The sequence below is a fragment of the Cervus elaphus genome, chromosome 8, assembly GCF_910594005.1.
Source record: "Cervus elaphus chromosome 8, mCerEla1.1, whole genome shotgun sequence".
NCBI classification, from domain to species: Eukaryota; Metazoa; Chordata; class Mammalia; order Artiodactyla; family Cervidae; genus Cervus; species Cervus elaphus.
Window position 1 is genome coordinate 751,775 of NC_057822.1, and position 20,492 is coordinate 772,266.

At 44.9% G+C, this 20,492-nt stretch overlaps 1 protein-coding gene and 1 non-coding gene across 2 annotated transcripts in view; one reads left to right on the plus strand and one right to left on the minus strand.

Moving 5' to 3' along the window:
- SDHB (succinate dehydrogenase complex iron sulfur subunit B) overlaps positions 1 to 17,984 on the minus strand; it is a 30,901-nt gene extending 12,917 nt beyond the window's left edge. The window contains exons 1-2 of the mRNA XM_043908937.1: positions 17,715 to 17,984; positions 4,101 to 4,228 (exon numbers count right to left, since the gene is read on the minus strand). Coding sequence (XP_043764872.1) covers positions 4,101 to 4,228; positions 17,715 to 17,786 — 200 coding nt within the window. The 5' untranslated portion in view covers positions 17,787 to 17,984. The remainder of the gene's footprint in view (positions 1 to 4,100; positions 4,229 to 17,714) is intronic.
- On the plus strand, positions 13,019 to 13,125 carry LOC122699038. Its single transcript, XR_006342525.1, has one exon. It is a non-coding gene; the product is annotated as a U6 spliceosomal RNA (small nuclear RNA).
- Positions 17,985 to 20,492: the final 2,508 nt, after the last annotated feature.

Below are 20,492 nucleotides of genomic sequence, written 5' to 3' on the forward strand. Positions count from 1 at the left end.
TGCCATTAGAGTGGTATCATCTGCATATCTGAGGTTGTTGATATTTCTCCTGGCAATCCTGATTCCAACTTGTGATTCACCCAGCCTGGCATTCTGCATGATGTACTCTGTATATAAGTTAAATAAACAGAGTGACAATACACAGCCTTGTCACACTCCTTTCCTAGTTTTGAACCAGTCAGTTACTCTAGAATTATATGTCCTTAACTTCTCAATGGATTGAGAGTTAATACTGTATCACTTCAGGTAACCACCTTCCAACTTTATAGGTGAACTTGCTCTCAGCTCTTATGATGGATACAGTTATCAGGACTTCCCTGGTAGTTCAGCACTAAGAATCTGCGGGCCAGTGCAGGGGACGTGGGTTCAGTTCTTGGTCTGGGAAGATCCCACCTGCTGTGGAACAACTAAGCCTGAGCGCCACGACCCCAGAGCCTGAGCTCCACAGGGCCCGGGAGCCACAGCTGCTGCAGCCTGTGCGCCCAGAGCCCGCGCTCTGCAGCAGGAGAAGCCACTGGAATGAGCAGCCCACGCACAAGACCAAGAGCGCCCACCGCCCGCTGCGACTACAGAAGACCCAGCGCCGCCACAAACACAGGAGATAGTCACCACACGCACTGCATCTGTGAGAGTCATACTGTATGTAATACCTTACAGATTGTTTTAAGGTCATCATCCACTTTAACAGTTAAGAGGAAAAGGTTTTATATTTATCCTATCTGGTGCTTTTTATTATTTTCCTAAGAACTGAGATTCCACAAGGTATTTTTCTTCAGCTTGAAAAACTTCCTCTTTCATGTGGCACAGGTCTCTGGCTATTACTTCTGACACTTTTTGTTATCTGAAAATGTCTTAATTTCATCTTCATCTTGAAGGATCTTTGTGCTGAATATAGAATTCCAGTTCACAGAGCTTTCCTTTTAGTAATTTAGAGAACTCATTCCATTGTGTTTCAGCTTCTGTAATTTCTGATGAGTAGTAAACAATCATTCACATCTCCGCATGCAATGTGTGTTTTTTTCTCACGGCTTTCAAGATTTCCTCTGTATTTTTATCTTCAGTAATTTGACCATGATGTGCCTGGTGGTTTTCTATGTACTACCCTGCTTGGAATTCGTTAAGATTCTTGAGTATGTAAATTATGCTTTTCACAGTTTGAGTAATTCTTGCCCATTACCTCTTCAAATATATTTTTTGCTTATTCTTCCATTGCACTTCTTCTGGGACTCCAATTACACGTGTAAGAGCTTCTGATACTGTTCCATGGATCAATGAAATGCTTTTTAAAAAATCTCTTTTTTCCTTTTTGTCTTAAGAACAGACAATTTCTAGTAATTTTCTTTTTTTAATTTCTAGTAATTTACTTTCAGATTCACCAAAGTTTCCTACTGTCAGTTTCAACCTGCTCTTAAACTAAGCCCATCCAGTGAATTTTCTACTTCAGATATTGTACTTTTCAGTTCCAGGTTTTCCATTGGTTCTTTAAGTTTCTAACTCTCTGCTGAGATTTCCTACCCAACTATGAGTATATCTTCCTTTATCTAAGAACACAATTGCTTAAAATCCTTTCTGCTAGTTCCCACAAGTGGGTTGGTTCAAGGCTGGTCTCTGTTGAGTGTCTTTTCACTTGAGCATGTACCAAGTTGCACTGCTTCTGTGTATGAGTAATCCTGTGTATTAGTAATTCTGGGTTGTATGTTGGACCATGTAAATAACACGATGCAGTAACCCTGGACTGTATTGTGCTTCTCAGAATAGTGATGATTTTTTTGTTGTTGTTAAAGCAACAATTAGAATGACTGAACTCAAGATCTGGGCAGTTCATGAACAGAATTTGGGACTCCCCCTCTGTACCTTTTTTCAGGATTTCCTCCTCATTTTCTGGTTGCTGTGGTAGCTTCCAAATGTATATTCTGGTTATGGAAGCTAGTGACCACAGTAAGACTGGTTTTTTAATTGCGTTTTAGCCCTTGCACTCCCACATCAGTGGGGGCTTGCCCTCAGTTAAAGAACATGCAAAAAGAGTTGATTTTTCCAAGTAACATTCTATACTTCCAACTGTCAACTCTGTCTCAGCGTCTGCCTGCTTTGGTTGCTCTCCTGCGCCTTTGGTCGCTGCTGCTGCTTTTTTAAGATTTACGTATCTTGCTTGTGCTGGGTCCTGGCCGCAGTGCACGGGCTCCTCGCTCAGGGTCCCCTGCTGTGGGGCACAGACTCAGGCACATGGGACCAGTACTTGCAGCATGCAGGCTACTCCCGAACCAGGAATCAAACCTGTGTCCCCCGTGTTGGCAGGCAGATTCTTAACCACTAGACCCCCAGAGAAGCCCCATTGCTTCTTATATTTATTTTATAAACCAGAGGAAGGGTTAGGGCTTCCCTGGTGGCTCAGATGGTAAAGAGTCTGCCTGCAATGCAGGAGATCTGGGTTCGATCCTTGGGTCAGGAAGATCCACTGGAGAAGGAAATGGCAACCCACTCCAGTATTCTTGCCTGAAAAATCCCATGGATGGAGGAGCCTGGTGGGTTACAGTCTATGCAGTTGCAAAGAATTGGACACGATTGAGCAACTAACACTTTCACTCTAACGAAAGCTATTCTGCCATTATCGGAACTAAATGCAATTGATCAAAAGAAATTAAAAGAAAAAAATTTTTTTTTGTCATTAAAAATGTTATAAATTTAACTCTTCCAGTTTTAATCACATTCTGTAGTTTTAATTTGCAAAGTTTTTATTTTTTAAGTATCTGATAATATTTTTATTATTCCTTAATCAAATAGTTATTTAAGAGTGCTTTTTAGTTTCCAAGTAATTATGGTTTTTTGCTGTTAATATGAAATTTTAGTTTTATTGTATTATGGTCAGAAAGTGTGATCTATACAATTTTCCTTTATTTGGATTCTATTAATAATTTTCAGTTGCTAAATATTTGATAATTGTGTCTGAGAAGATCATATATCAGTTAACTCTATTAAAAGAGTTTATGGGTTGACAGAATTTAAAAAAAGCATTTAGAATATTGGTAGTCTTCAAACATTTTTTTTGGTGCCATGGAAGCTTTTGTTCAAAGGAAATACTCACTTATAAATAGAACAGTGCTGGTGTTACTGGAGAGGCAGAGGTAGGCGGTAGCGGGAAGCTAGAGCCCAGCTCACTAGACTCTTCCCTCCTTGGCTCTCTGTGAGCACCGTTAAAGATGACGGAGTGGTTCAGAGACGTAACGAAAGGGACGTGACCTGCCGCTGCTGCTGCTGCTCTGAAGACGTGGACTGTGAGCCAAGACTGAGCTGGTCTCTAAACCCTGGGAATGGCCCTCAGCTGACTTCTGCCAACAGCTTGAAGGAACAGAAAAGATTCTCTAGTCTCCAGAAGGAACACAGCCTGCTGACACCCTGATTTTAATCAAGAAACCTTTATCAAACTTCTAATCTATAGAAATCTAAGAGAATAAATCTATGTTGTTTTAAGCCACTAAATCTGTGGCAATTATCACTACAGAAAGAGAAAGCTAATAAATAGGAATGGATCACTTTTAATATTTTAACTACATCCGTATCTTGGTCCATCACCATTCAGGACAAGTTTATGGTGCTTATAAACATACATCCGTATTCATAAGTTAACATAAAAACACTGAGTATTTTTAAACTGTTAATGTGTTAATGATTTCAGATCTATGCATAAAACCATCACTACTGTTATACTTTGAGATGGAAGTATTCCTAGAAACTGTTACACTTTGATTTGGAAGAAGGAAAAGAATTTCATAAAAGCTGTTCTTGGTATTATTGTTTTTTAATCTAAAATCCCAGATTATTATTTTTTTTAATTTAATTTTGATTGAAGGAGAATGTTACAATATTGTGTTGGTTTCTGCCCTACATCAACATGGATTAGCCATAGGTATATATATGTCCCCTTCCTCTTGAGCCTCTCTCCTGGTATTATCTTTTTCAATCAGGTATTGACGTCATTCTTGTTTTAAAAACTGGATACTCTCAGTTTTAAAACCTTCCAAGGATGGGAAAAATGTGTCCCTGAATCACATCAAGAGCTCACCTTCATTTATCAAATACCTAGCTTTCACAGAGATACTCACTTATTCAAATCAATCTCATAAGTCTGCATGTGAGGTTTGTCTCCAGTCTTGTCTGGGTCCCATCGATAGATGGCAAATTTCTTGATTCGTGGTGCTGCGGCTGCAGCTGTCTGGGCCCCACGGCAGGCCTGAAATTTAAAAAGTTCACAAGAAGGGGAAAAAAAAGGAATCATTAAAAATGCAAGATAAATCATTCTACTTAGTTGGCACTATAAACTGCAAGGCTGGATAGAAACTTGTGCATTACTGATATAGTCTTCCTGGGAAACACAGCCATCCAAGATCCCACCACGGCACTAAGCTATAATATGGCAGCGATGGCGCTGGGGCTGGTGGAACGGCGCTTAATAAACACACACAGCCTTTGCCCTCACAGAAACCAGTGTGCACTGAGCCAGAAGAGAAATGAAATACTCATAATAAAATACAGCAAGGGAAGATGCAGCAGAGATTTACACTAGTCTAAGTGGTCAGAGAGGTCTCCATAAAGGATACTTAAGCTGAGGCTTGATGACTAGGGGAGAAGGGCAAGGAGAAGGGGCATTATAAGCTGAAGGAAAATGTATAGAGGCCTGGGTGGGAGAGCACAGATCCCTGTGAGGACCGAGACGTCCATTGTGCAGCAGGGTGACCAGAGGAGGGATGGGATGGGGCAGACTCCAGGAAGTCAAGAAAGACTTCTAAGTTTTGATCTTATCTTAAGAGCAATGAGAAGCTAACAAAATTTTATCAGGTGGATGACATAATCATTTTATTTTTGAGAAGACCACCACTGGCTTACAAAGGAAGACTCATCAGATGACATCTAGGGAAACCAGTTAGACAGCGACTGTGGTGGTTGAAATGAGATGCTGGTCAAAATTAGATTGGGCATTTTAGTCTGAGCCACTGTTAAAAAAACACCAAAGACTAGTGGCTAACACAACAAACATTTACTACTCATGGTTCTGGAGGCTAGAAGTCCAAGGTCCAGCTGTCAGCAGATCTGGTGTCTAAGTGAGGACAGACAGCTGCATCCTGCTCTATCTTCACATGCTGCAAAGAGAGCTCAGGCCTCTCCTTCTCTCTATAAAGGCAGTAACCCCATCACACAGGTCCTGCCCTCATGACCTAATCTAACCCTAATTCCCTCTCAAAGGCCCCAAGTTCAAGTACCATCACACTGGGGATTAGGGCTTCTATGTATGAATTCTGGGGGAACACAAACAACCCACCCACAGCAGGACAGCAGTATGGGAAACACAATAAAGCACACTGGGTCTGAAAACGAGATAAAATCTGGGAACTAACAAGCGGCAGAGACCTGCACTCTGCAGGGTCTGTCACAGCTCCTGGGCTGTTACATCCTGTGATGGTCGGTCTCACGCAAGCCATGGGGCCCTGGAACGCCACCAGGGGCTGGGAGACAAGGGTGAGGGGGCCCGGCCTCCCGCCCTCCTTCCAGCAAAACAGCCTCCCCACAAAAACGCATTTGCAAAAGGGTGCTTTGCTCAAAAAGTTTCCTATTTAAATTTATACTCATCTTAAAAGTCACTATTTATTATTGCCAGGCACTGTAGTAAATGCTTTCTTTATATTAATGACTCCACTGAATCTTCATTTTTAAAGATGAGACAAATGAGGTTCAGAGATCAAGTGATGGGCCCATGATCAAGAGCTGGTGAGTGGAGCAAGGACTGGAACCCAGGTCTGGCTCCAGAGCCCATGTTCCCAGACACTATTCTGTTTATTTGGGAATCGTCTCAGGTCTCTTCTTTTATTTCTCTTGTTTTCTTTTTACATCCTAACTCCTTAAGCTCAAGTGTATTAGTCAGGGTTCTCCAGAGAAACAGAACCAATGGTGTGTACCTACATACACACACGTGTAAGAAGAGATTTAGTATAAAGAATCGGTTCACGTGATTATGGGGAATTGGCTCATGTGATTATGGGGATAACAAGTCCCAAGACCCTCAACTGGCAAGCTGGAGAGCCAACGGTGCAGCCACAGTTCAAAGGTCAGCACGCTCAAGACCCAGGAAGAGTGGTTACTTCAAGTCCAAAGGCAAGAAAAATCAATATCCCAGCCTGGAAGAGGGACTTCCTCTAATTTGAAGGAGGGCCAGTTTTTTGTTCTAGGGCTCATCCATGTTAGAAAGGGCAATATGCTTTACTCCGTCTATCATATTTTTTTAAACATAATTAAAAACTATTTAAATTTAAAAAAATATTATATTTTCTGGCCACACTGTGCAGCTTGTGGGATCTTCAGTTAAGGGCTGAACCCGAGTCTTCGGCAGTGAAAGCCTTAAGTCTTAACCCCCGGACCACCAGAGAATTCCCTCAAATATTCTGATACAACTTTAAGGCTTACTTTCCATTTACGGTTATTACAAAAGACTGGCTACAGTCCTCGCGTTGTCCAGTACCTCCCTGAGCCCATCTCACACCCAGCAGACTGTACCCACCCACCCCCGCAACTGCCCCCTCCCCTGCCCCACGGGTGACCATGTTTGTTCTCTGTATCTGTAAATCTGCTTCCTTTTTTGTTTTGTTCAATATTTTGTTGTATTTTTAAGGTTCCATGTATAAATTATATCATATAATCATTGTCTTCCTCTGTCAATCTATCAATTAAAATGTTAAACTCATTCAAAAACACTCACTGAAACACCCAGAAAAACATTTGACCCAATATCTGGGTGGAGTCAAGTTGATACAGAACATACAACAGTCTGGAACCTATACTTTACATATATTTTACGTCTCCCAGCATACCTGGTCCAGGCCTCTGCATATAGCAATTCAATCCACGGATAGGAAAGATTGAAGAAAAGAGCAAAAACTGAGCATTAGAATAATGCAGAAATGTGGTTTATTTTAAATGTACCTTAAAAGGCTGAATAGTGCAACCTACAGCAAGCCATTAAGAAATGAAAATACCCCTGTTTGTGGCATTCCCGTATAATGAATGCCAAGCCACCCCCAGCCCCTAGTCCTTGAAGCCCTTTTGCATTTAGGCAGAAAAAACAAGGCAGAGACCACACCAAGTCCTGCTGAGCTTCTACTGTGGCTGTGAGGAGGGGGGAAGGATCTTGCCAGTCCAAAGAGTACTTTGCAAAATTCAAACTATATTCCAGGCTAGCTAATTCTCTTATAAACTGCTAAAGAAAGCAAAAACTCTTAAAGTTAACTCAGTAATTACAAGAAATGCACTGGAGTTTACTACTGGCTGGCAAAAACCACCCCAAATTAAATAAAGCTGAAGATATCAGCCCTCAGTACGGGAAGAAAATGTATGAAGAAAATCAAAGTGAAGGTGAGGATGAAAACTGTATTTTATCAAATCACCAAGCTGATGAAGATCATTAAAAAAAGGAAAGTCATTTCTGCAAATGAACACTTTCCAACTAGGGACTCCATTTTGTGAAATGTCAGGAGTGCTTGGCTAACGCCACCTTGTGGTGATTAATAGGAGGTGAACATGATTCTTGAAGACATTTTTTGGCCGCGTCCTGACAGCTTGCCCAGAACCTCTGCCCTCGGCAGTGAAAAGGGGTGTCCTAACCACTAGACTGCCAAGAATTCCCGGCTGAAGGTATTAGCTCCAGCAAGCTTTTGCTTGCTTAACACCCCCCCATCCCTTTTTTGGGGATTTCCCTGGTGGCTCAGACAGTAAAGCATCTGGCTACAATGTGGGAGACCTGGGTTTGATCTCTGGGTCGGGAAGATCCCCTGGAGAAGGAAACGGCAGCCCACTCCAGTATCCTTGCCTGGAAAAATCCCCTGGACGGAGGAACCTGGTAGGCTACAGTCCATGGGGTTGCAGAGAGTCAGACACGACTGAGCGACTTCACTTCACTTCTTTACTTTTTTGTGAGATTTAATGAGGTATATTCATTATAATAAATTCACCAATTTTAAGTGTATGGTTTGATGAGTTTTGGTAAAATTGTGTAACCACTACCACAATCACAACAGAACATTTCCATTAAGGAAGTTCTCTAGTGTGTCTCTGCAGTCAGCGCCCATCCCCTACCCCCAGCAACGGCCTGGCTTTCTATCACTGCAGATCCGCCTCTGTCAGAACTCCATATAAATACCATTGTGAGCCTAGCTTCTCTTGCTCCACAAAATGCTTCTGAGATTCATTCATGTTGCCACATATACTCATAGACTGCTGCTCTTTTTTTTTAAGTTAACACCTTTCATTTGGAAATAACTATAGAATCCCATGCATTTATAAGAAACAATACTGAGGTCCCACCTGTCCTTTACTGGGTTTCCCTCAGTGATAACAATGTACAAAACTGCAGCACAACAGTATAACCAGAATATTCACCCCGAGATAGTCAAGGTGTGGCTTCCTTGGTGGCTCAGCTGGCAGAGAGTCCGCCTGCAATGCGGGAGACCTGGGTTCAATCCCTGGGTTGGGAAGATCCCCTGGAGAAGGGAAAGGCTGCCCACTCCAGGATTCTGGCCTGGAGAATTCCATGGACTGTATCGTCCATGGGGTCGCAGAGTCGGACACATTACACAGAGTACAGAACATTACTTCCATCGTCACAAAGATCTGCGTTTTTACAGTTACAGTCAGACCCCTCAGGCCTCCCATCCCCACTCCTTCACCCCTAGCAATTACTAATCTGTTACATTTCTATAATCCTGTCATTTAAAAAAAGTTATATAATGTAATCATCTCTTATGTAACTTGAGGGGGGGTTTCATTCAGCGTAACTCTCTGGAGATTCAGCCAAGTTACATGCCTCAACAAATTTCTTTTTATTACCCAGCAGTGTTCCACGGTCTGACGCACCACAGTTAAGCCGTTCAACCATTGGAAGACTGTTTCCACACTTGAGGCTATTATGAATAAAGCTGTAATGAACAGTTGTGGACAAATTTCTATGTGAACATAAGCCTCCATTTCTCAGGGGTAAATGTACAGGAGTGTAACTGGTGGGTTTAGAAAAGGCAGAGGAACCAGAGATCAATTTGCCAACATTCACTGGATCACAGAGAAAGCAAGGGAATTCCAGAAAAATATCTATCTTGGTTTAGTCGACTATGTTAAAGCCTTAGACTGTGTCGGTCATAACAAACTGTGGAAAACTGTTAAAGAGATGGGAATACCAGACCACCTTACCTGCCTCCTGAGAAACCTGTATGCAGGTCGAGAAGCAACAGTTAGAACCGGACATGGAACAAAGGACTGGTTCAGGACTGAGAAAGGAGTGTGAAAAGGCTGTCTGTTATCACCCTGTTTATTTAACTTATATGCTGAGCACATGAGAAATGCCGGGCTGGATGCGTTATAAGCTGGTATCAATGTTGGCAGGAAAAACATCAATAAACTCAGATATACAGATGATACCACTCTAATGGCAGAAAGTGAAGAGGAGTTAAAGAACCTCTTGTTGAGGGTGAAGAAGGAGAGTGAAAAGCCAGCTTAAAACTCAACATTTAAAAAACTAAGATCATGGCATCTGGTCCCATCATTTCCTGGCAAATCAAGGGGGAAAATGTGGACAGACTTCTTTTCCTTGGGCGCTAAAATCACTGTGTGGTGACTGTAGCAGTCATGGAATCAGAAGATGATTACTTCTTGGCAGGAAAGCTACGACAAACCTAGACAGTGTGATGAAAAGCAAAGACATCACCTTGCCAACAAAGGTGCATACAGTCCAGGCTACAGTCTTCCCAGCGGTCACATAGAGTTGTGAGAGGTGGACCATAAAGAGGCAGAGTGCCCAAGAATTGATACCTTTGAACTGTGGTGTTGGAGAAGACTCACAACAGTCCTTTGGACAGCAAGGAGATCCAACCAGCCCATCCTAAAGGAAATCAACCCTGAATACTCATCGGAAGGACTGATATTGAAACTGAAGCTCCAATATTTTGGTCACCTGATGCAAATAGCCAACTCATGAGAAAAGACCCTGATGCTGGAAAAGATTGAGGGCAGAAGGAGAAGGGGGAAACACTGGATGAGATGGTTACATGGCTTCACCAGTGCACTGGACATGAACCTGGGCAAACTCCGGGAGTTGGTGAGGGACGCGAGGCCTGCTGTGCTGCAGTCCACGGGGTCTCGAAGAGTCAGACATGACTGGGCGACTGAACAACGAGGATAAATGGTAGCAGAAGGTTTAACTTTCAATAAACGGTGTTCCAAAGTAGGGGCTGCTGTGCCTGAGCCAGGTAGTAGGGGGAGAGGGCAAAATACCTCTGTAAAATTAACTTCTGCAAATTTTTAACCCAAACATTAGCTAAACTGGGAATTTAAAAAGAACCTGGGACTTTGCAGTTGTCAGCTACAACTCCCTGGTTTTAAGACCTGATATGATAGTACTGTCAATGGGCATAGGTATCTGGCTCTATTAAGCTCAGTTTAACTCCCACAAAAGGCCTGTCAAAAATGACCATGGTTACTGCAACGGACCCTCACTTTTAACACCTCTAATACTTACATATTTGCTTCCTGTCCACTTTAAAAAGAGGCAAAGGTCTAAACTTGATCATGAAGATCATCCCAAAGAAACTGTGTTTGCTTAGAAACCATTAAACTCTCTTATCGTAAGGATGATGCAAGACAAAAACAAAACAAGTATGCACTGCAATAGAATATCGGAGTATCAGAAGGTGGTAAACCCCAACCTAAGTTCTGGGGTGCCCCAAAGTGTCACTGATTTTTTTCCAAAACAACTAATTTAATTTTGAGTTAAAACCATATTTTATACAACACTTGATACAGTAGGGGGGAGGGCTAACAGGCATGAGGATAGAAGACACTGACATCAAAATGAACAGAGCAGGCTGTGGTTCTAAAAGCGGAGGCGCTTTGCTCATCCTGAGGACGGCACTAAGAGCTGGTCCACAGGATCGTGGGAGAAGTGATTTAAACACACTCCCTGAAGAGAAATCTAAACATTTGTTCTGCAGGTGTTTGCAGTGGAAGTAAAAGTGGAAATAACAGCTTTCATCATTGAGCCCTCTACCATGTGCCTGACATCGTACTGAAGTATCTCTAATCTCCACAACATCTTTATCGGGACAGCTTTTTTATTCTTAAACAATAAGAAGAAGGTCATAAAACAAAAGAGACAGGATTCAAACACAGGTCATCTAACCCCAAAGCTCACCTTGTAGCTGCTATATGTAGTGGTGAAAATGCAAATCCAAAACAGAACAGCACAAAAAGATAATTCCTTTTCCCCAAACAGTGTAAGTTTTTTTTTGACTCATACAATCATCAAGATTTCAGGTTGCAGTTGGTCCAGATAGGCAAATTTGGCCTTGGAGTACAGAATAAAGCAGGTTAAAGGCTAACAGAGTTTTGCCAAGAGAATGCATTGGTTACAGCAAACACCCTCTTCCAACAACACAAGAGAAGACTCTACACATGGACATCACCAGATGGTCAACACCGAAATCAGTTTGATTATATTCTTTACATCCGAAGATGGAGAAGCTCTATACGGTCAGCAAAAACAAGACCGGGAGCTGATCATGGCGCAGACCATGAACTCCTTATTGCCAAATTCAGACTTAAATTGAAGAAACTGGGGAAAACCACTAGACCATTCAGGTATGACCTAAATCAAATCCCTTTTGCTTATACAATGGAAGTGACAAACAGATTCAAGGGATTAGATAGACAGTGTCTGAAGAACTATGGACAGAGGTTCATGACATTGTACAGGAGACAGGGATCAAGATCACCCCCAAGAAAAAGAAATGCAAAAAGGCAAAATGGCTGTCTGAGGAGGCCTTATAAATAGCTGAGAAAAGAAGAGACGCGAAAAGCAAAGGAGAAAAGGAAAGACATACCCATTTGAATGCAGTTTCAAAGAATAGCAAGGAGAGATAAGAAAGCCTTCTTCAGTGATCAATACAGAGAAATAGAGGAAAACAATAAAATGTTACAGATTAGAGAGCTCTTCAAGAAAATCAGAGATATCAAGGTAACATTTCATGCAAAGATGGGTTCAATAAAGGACAGAAATGGTATGGACCTAACAGAAGCAGAAGATATTAAGAAGAGGTGGCAAGAATACAGAAAAGAACTGTACAAAAAAGATCTTCACGACCCAGATAATCACGATGGTGTGATCACTCACCTAGAGCCAGACATCCTGGAATGTGAAGTCAAGTGGGCCTTAGGAAGCATCACTACAAACAAAGCTAGTGGAGGTGATGGAATTCCAGTTGAGCTATTTCAAATCCTGAAAGATGATGCTGTGAAAGTGCTGCACTCAATATGCCAGCAAATCTGGAAAACTCAGCAGTGGACACAGGACTGGAAAAGGTTAGTTTTCATTCCAATCCCAAAAAAAGGCCAGGCCAAAGAATGTTCAAACTACCACACAATTGCACTCATCTCACACACTAGCAAAGTAATGCTCAAAATTCTCCAAGCCAGGCTTCAACAATACGAGGACCATGAATTTCCAGATGTTCAAGCTGGATTTAGAAAAGGCAGAGGAACCAGAGATCAAATTCCCAACATCCGCTGGATCATTGAAAAAAAAGCAAGAGAGTTACAGAAAAATATCTACTTCTGCTGTATTGACTATGCCAAAGCCTCTGACTGTGTGGATCACAACAAACTGTGGACAATTCTGAAAGAGATGGGAATACCAGACCACCTGACCTGCCTCCTGAGAAATCTGGAGGTCAAGAAGCAACAGTGAGAACTGGACATGGAACAACAGACTAGTTCCAAATTGGGAAAGGAGTACGTCAAGGCTGTATATTGTCACCCTGCTCATTTAACTTATATGCAGAGTACATCATGAGAAATGCTGAACTGGATGAAGCACAAGCTGGAATCAAGACTACCGGGAGAAATATTAATAACCTCAAATATGCAGATGACACCACCCTTATGGCAGAAAGTGAAGAAGAACTAAAGAGCCTCTTGATAAAAGTGAAACAGAGTGCTTGCTTCGGCAGCACATATACTAAAATTGGAACGATACAGAGAAGATTAGCATGGCCCCTGCGCAAGGATGACACGCAAATTCGTGAAGCGTTCCATATTTTAAAAAAAAAAAAAAAAAAGTGAAACAGAGTGAAAAAGTTGGCTTAAAACTCAATGTTTAGAAAACTAAGATCATGGCATCTGGTCCCATCACTTCATGGCAAACAGATGGGGAAATAGTGAAAACAGTGACAGACTTTATTTTTTGGGGCTCCAAAATCACTGCAGATGGTGACTGCAGCCATGAAATTAAAAGACGCTTGTTCCTTGGAAGAATAGTTATGACCAACCTGAAAGTGAAAAAGTGAAAGTGAAGTCACTCAGTCATGTCCGACTCTTTGGGACCCCATGGACTGCAGCCTACCAGGTTTCTCCGCCCATGGGATTTTCCAGGCAAAAGTATTGGAGTGGGTTGCCATTTCCTTCTCCAGGGGATCTTCCCAACCCAGGATCGAACCCGGGTCTCCCACACTAGGCAGATGCTTCACCGGCTGAGCCAACAAGGAAGTCCTACCTAGACAGCATATTAAAAAGCAGAGACATTATTTTGCCAACAAAGGTCTGTCTATTCAAAGCTATGGTTTTTCCAGTAGTCATGTATGGATGTGAGAGTTGGACTATAAAGAAAGCTGAGCACTGAAGAATTGATGCTTTTGATCTGCGGTGTTGGAGAAGACTCTTAAGAGTCCCTTGGACTGCAAGGAGATTCAACCAATCCACCCTAAAGGAAATCAGTCCTGAATGTTATTGGAAGGACTGATGCTGAAGCTGAAACTCCAATACTCTGGCCACCTGATGCGAAGAACTGACTCATCTGAAAAGACCCTGATGCTGGGAAAGATTGAAGGCAGGAGGAGAAGGGGACAACAGAGGATGAAATGGTTGGATGGCATCACTGACTCAATGGAGATGAGTCTGAGTATCTCTGGGAATTGGTGATGGACAGGAAGACCTGACATGCTGCAGTCCATGGGGTGGCAAAGAGTTAGACATGACTGAGCAACTGAACTGAAGCAATGTGAAGGATGGCGCTACCATCAACTGAGACGGGAGGAGAAGGCCGGTGTGTGTGTGTGTCAGGGGGAGTGTCAGGATTTTGGTTTCACGCCAGCAAAGTTTATTAAATATCCATGTGGAAATTCTGAGAATATAGTTGAGTGGCCATCTGAGTCTGAAGATCTGGGGTGACGTCTCAGCTGGAGACATAAATTTAGGAGGCATCTAAAGCCCAAAGGAGTGTCTATGAAGACAAGGCCTAAGGACAGACTCCAGTGTTTAGTTTGGGGCAATGAGAAGAAATCAGCCAAGGGAGAGAGAGAAAAGGACTGCCAACATGTGAGGAGGAACACCTGGAGCCTGGCAGGCATGCCAAAAACATGTTTTGAGGAGGGAGTTAACAGTATGCCTCAGGGAGCAAAGTACCATGAGAACTGACATTGGAGTTAACAAAGCCGAAGTCATTGGTGACCCTGACCCAAGTTATCTTCCGTGAAGTGCTAAGGGTGAAAAGTCTGACTGGAATAGGTTCCTGAGAAGATGTGGAGAGATGAACTGTGGTTGGTGAGTTTAGACACCTCTTGGGAAATTTTTCTATAAAGACGAGTGGAGAACTGGGGTGGTGGCTGGATATGGCTTTCTCTGAGATGAGAAAAATTGTACCATGTTTGTGTGCTGCTGCTGATTTGATAAAGAACGAAAACCTGATCATGCGGGGGCAAGAGGAGAATTTCTGGAAAGCTCTCTGTGAATAAGCGATGGGACGAGAGCATGAGTGAAGGGTAGCCAGAGGAGTGTTGCCAATTTTCCCACAGTAACAGGCAGAAAGGGTCATTTACGGGCAGACATGAAGAGGTGGGCAAAAATTTGAGGTCTTTTTTTTTTGGTAGCCTACCTAGCAATTCATACTCCAAACCCAAGAGCGAGGCGGGTCCTTCAAAAGCATTTCTACCTCAATCTACAAAACTAAAGCATGTTCAAGGCTAAGCGCACCTTTGTAGGGCACCTTAGATAAGATGAAACACACAGTTTAAATTTAAGGGGAGAAGCGAGATCCTCAACAACTGGACTGAAATGGAACTGAGGATAAGTGTGGATTCTCCACCATACTGGAGGCAGCCGGTCTGTTCTCTAGGAAAGCTTCCTTAAGGGGCAGGTCTGGAGGGGCGACAGAAAGGTGAGAAATGGAGAGGAGGAGGGCAGGGAGGTCCGTACACACCTGAGGGGAACACAAGGTCAGGCTTGTTTCTGATGTGTGAGTGGCACTGGTGCAAATCAAAGCTCTACCACTTGGGGGTTGAATGTTCTTTGGCAAATTACATAACCTTTCTGATTTTAGTTCCTCTTTTGTAACAAGACGGGGAATATTAACATCTACCTCAGATGATTAACTGGAGGGCCAAGCTCCTAGAATTGTTCAGAAAATAACTTCAGCTTTTCAATACTGGCAACCATATCAGTTCCTGTATTGTTCTGATTGGCAGACAGATATCCTAACGCTGCCAGTGCTAGGAGCAAAGATATACACAAATGAAAGTAGGTGGTAATTGCCCTCAAGGAATACACAGTCTAGACAAGAAAATGAAGCAACATCACAAGCAACAATTAATACATTACAGTTAAATACTTAAGAGGCAGAACTGTGGTTCAGTGGTGCAAACTAAAGCATAAAAGAATTCAGAAGAGGGACTTCCTTGGTGGCCCAGTGGTTAAGAATCTGCCTGCCAAGGCAGGGGACACAGGTTCGATCCCTGGTTCGGGAAGATCCCACATGCTGTGGAGCAACTAAGCCTGTTCACCGCAGCTACTGAGCCCGAGTGCCCCAGAACCCGTGCTCCACAGCCAGAGAAGTCACCACACCCTGAGACTGCAGAGTGGCCCCCGCTTGCCTAACTCGAGAAAGCCCGTGCATAACGAGCAAGACCCAGTGCAGTTAGAAGTAAATAAACAAATAAATAAAATTTAAAAAAAAAAAAAAAAGAATTCAGAAGAGAAATCCTACTATGTTATAGACTCCTAGGAATCTGAACACACCCGAGGTAATACACCACGCTCATTACTTTTCAGGTGGCTTTTGAGGTATGAATGCATATTCCTAGAAGATAGTGAGAGTGGGGGTGGAATCTTCTGTTTTCTCTGCCCTCAGGGCCCTAGGATGGCCTCCCCGGAAATTACAACACTGACCTATGAAACCAGCCTTCTCTAGAATTCATTCTTGGAAGAGAGACCTGAGCTTTAGAACTCATTCTCATTGGTGGGGCTCTCACAATTTGATTGCTTGCTCAGCAACTATAAAAGGAACTGGTAAACAAGGTCATTATCAATCACCAATTTAATGCTCAGAGGGGACCAGCTTGAGGCTCTGATAGGCAGGCCTCACTCCCATCCCTGTTTTTCAGAATGACTATAAAATGACTTGTCCAGTTCACGGACAGCATATTGGAAAGAATTAGCATTAGAAGATGGGCCATAGGCACTGTGTTGTAAAACCACAGAAATTACTTAATACTAGATGTATTTTCACAGGAGTGCAAGAAGAGGAGAGAGATGAATATATTTTGTACACCTATCATGTGTCTTGATCTGTGCTAAGAGTTTTTCACACATTATGTTCAAAACAGTGAGTTTAGGTCCTAGATCAACTGGTTCTTGGCTGTGATATTTCGAGCAAGTGAAAAATAATCTTTCTGGGGGCCTCAGTTTTCAAAGGGAGAAGGAAATGGCAACCCACTCCAGTATTCTTGCCTGGAGAATCCCAGGGACAGAGGAGCCTGGTGGGCTGCTGTCTATGGGGTCGCACAGAGTCGGAAATGACTGAAGCAACTTAGCAGCAGCAGCAGTTTTCAAATCTCTAAAAAGGAGGTTAGAATTCCTGCTCACCCACCTCACAGGATTTTTTCCCAGGGGAAAATGATTTGAAAGGGATTTGTAAAACCTTAGTCTTTGATATACACAGACTGCAATGGCAGTTTCCCTTCCCCTTCTCCATGTTCTCATTTTCCTGACGATACAATGGATGTGGCGAAAAACTACTACCAACGCACCCTGAACGCTATAAATAAGAGCAGCGCCAACCTCTGGATCCGATCCAAGTCCAAACTGTGAGGTCGCTACACGACACTCAGGAGACCAGTGTTTTTTGGGGCGCTCGGGTCCCCGGGTTTTTTTGGAGCTAAGTGGGTCCCCCCGCTTCTCCCTTCTGTGCCTTCCCTCTTGCCCGAGTTCCCAACCGTGCGCCCTGCAGGGCTGCCTCCCAGGCCCTGCCCTTCACGCCCCGGCGGGTCTGCCTTTCCCAGACAGACAGTGATGGCTAGCGGGCAGAACAAGGACCTGGCGTCCGAACGCCTGGATTCGCGCTCTGCTTCCACCAGTCAGTCGTCACCCGCTCGCCATGTGACCTTGGCCAATCCAAGTGTCCTTCCTAACCCTTTTCCCCCACTATGTCTAAAAACCCCCCTTCGCTCTGACCACCTCACAGGCGGCAGAAAGGTGCAGAAAGAAACCGGCATCAGGACCCCGGGCGGCGGGAGCGGGTCGCGCTCCTCCCCGGGGCCCGCCCCGGGGCCCCCTCAACCTCCGCCACCGCCCCCTCACGTGCAGGCCGTCTCCGCGACCTTCACGCCAGCCCTCGTCCCCCGCCCCGCGCCGCGGCTCACCTGCAGGCGGGCCGCGCCGAGAGCTGCGGCCGGGAACCGGCGCCTCAAGGAGAGAGCGACCACCGCCGCCATCTTGGCTCCTGACGTCGAGCCCCACCCCTCGAGCCCGAGGTCACGCTCCGCCGGCGTCCCGCCGAGCACCGCGGCGCCACGCCAGGGCCCACCGAGTCCCCACTAGCAGCGCAGGCGCCGCCGAGTGGGCGGGGCTTCCGGTCCCCGAGAGGCGAAGGGAAGGCTGGGGAACCAACGCGAGCGTGCGCAGGTGCGGGGGCCGGCGCAGGCCCACTCGGCTTCCCAGGGTGGAAGGTGACCTTCCCAGAGGAAGGGGGCGGGGCTTGAGGGTGGGTCAGGGGGAGGGGAGGGGCTAAATGCGCGAGGGGGCGGGGCCCGATCCAAGTCCTGTCCCGGTTTTAACCCCTTTTTTCTGTTCAGTTCAGTTCAGTCACTCTGTCGTATCCGACTTTTTGCAACCCCATGAACTGCAGCACGCCAGGCCTCCCTGTCCATCACCAACTCCCGGAGTTTACTCAAACTCATGTCCATCGAGTCGGTGATGCCATACAACCATCTCATCGTCTGTCGTCCCCTTCTCCTCCCGCCTTCAATCTTTCCCAGCATCAGGGTCTTTTCAAATGTCAGTTCTTCGCATCAGGTGGCCAAAGTATTGGAGTTTCAGCTTCAGCATCAGTCCTTCCAATGAATATTCAGGACTGATTTCCTTTAGGATGGACTGGTTAGATCTCCTTGCAGACCAAGGGACTCTCAAGAGTCTTCTCCATCACGGCAGTTCTTTCTTCTGTAAAATTTATCAGTCATATCACTCACTCAGTCTCTGAGTAATTTCTGTGAGACACAGTGCAGTTTGCCTGAGACTTTACAGGTTTCAGCACTCCTGGGTTCGGATAAACTCCTCGTGCCTGCTAAGTCGCTCAGTCGTGTCTGACTCTGCGGCCCTGTGGACTGTAGCCCACTAGTCTCCTCTGTCCGTGGGATTCTCCAGGCAAGAATACTGGAGTGGGCGCCATTTCCTCCTCCAGGTGGTCAGTCCCAGGCAAATCAGGATAGCTGATGAATGAACCAAGGGGACTTAACAGACGGCGGGCAAAGGTGTAATTTATTCACTCATTATTCATTTTTTCGTCGTTTGTTCAAAAATATATATGGAGCACCTATGTTCCGGGCGCTAGGATGCTACAAGTGGGCAGCCAGGTGAGGTTGCGCCCTCACTGAATTTACTCTCAAATCGGCAAGTAACTGGACAATTGCAGTACCGTCAGCTCTGCTCTGTAAAGCGGGCTAAGAGGGAAGCTGGCTGTCCATGGCTTAGTCATCTAGTGTCAGCACCCATGTTTTGAGCACCTGCTATGTGCCATACGCTGTGACCCATCCTCCTAGTCCCCACACCAGTCTCATGGGCGAGCTGTGTGTTTGTGTTCACTGGCGCTTCACGGTGTTCTGTTCCTGTCTGCTGTGCAGCAGAGCGAATCAGCTGCACGTGTACATGTGCTCACGCTGCAGATTTCCTTTCTGTTTGGGTCACCAGAGTAGAGTGCCCTATGCTATACGCTAGGCTGTGCGAGTGTGTTTTAAGTTCCATCTCAGTCGCCTCAGCAGCTTTTCCAGACCCCTGTCCCATCTCAGACCTGGGACCTGGGACCCTTTGCCGCAGTGTTTGCATGGAGATAATTAGCTTCTGGAGCAACAGAATACAAAGAATTCTCCAGAATACTGGAGTGGGTTGCCATTCCCTCCTCCAGGGGCATCTTCCTGACTCAGGGATTGAACCGGAACTGTGTTGCCTGTGTTGCAGGCAGATTGTTTACCAACTGAGCTACCAGGGAAGCCCCAAAGAAACTATCAGGGACTAAAAATAACTGCATGCATGCTGCAGTTGGGGAAAATTATGAACAACATGATACAAAAAGACCAAAAACCCAACTGCCACTCCTGAAGGGCAAAACCAGGGTATTGGGAGCAAAAGCAGGGTTCCATGCATGCCCCCTGCACATAACACCGCCAAAAGGGTGGGCAAACCACCTAAGCCACCCTCCAGGCTGACCCCTGGTCATACCCCTACCCTCTCCACAGGTAAGGAGCCAGCTCAGTGACCCCCACCCTCCTAACCCTCCCCTCCACCGGGAGTGAGCAAGGGAACAGTCACTTGTTCTCACTCCGCCTGCTGCCAAAGGGTCCCCAGTAAAGCCTTGCCTGAATTTCTTGCCTGGCCTGTTGTCAACTTCTGTTGATTAAGGAGGCTGAGAACCCTGGTTGGTACCGACTCTGGTGGCTTGATTGCCTTGGGCAGGTGCGGCCTGTGTCTTCCAAGTTACTTGGTTTCGTCAGTCACCTCTGCAGTCTATGTGGTTAGCTAACTTTACAGGTACGTGTGTTTCCCAGAATAATGTTCTTCCTTCTCTGCCTACTTGTTTTTTGACACACGAAAGCCACCTTTTTAAAATATGGGCTTCCCTTGTGGCTCAACTGGTAAAGAATCTGCCTGCAATGTAGGAGACCTGGGTTCGATCCCTTGGAGAAGGGAAAGGCCACCCACTCCAGTATTCTGGCCTGGAGAATTCCACGGACTGTAGAGTCCATGGGGTCGCAAAGAGTCAGACACGACTGAGCAACTTTCACATTTCACTTTTTAAAACACTGAGGGAGTTCCCTGGGAGCTAGTGGTTAGGATTTGGCCCTTTTACCGCAGAGGCTGGAGTTCAGCCCCTGGTCAGGGAACTGAGATCCTGCAAGCTGCATGGTGCTGCCAAAAGAAAAAAAAAT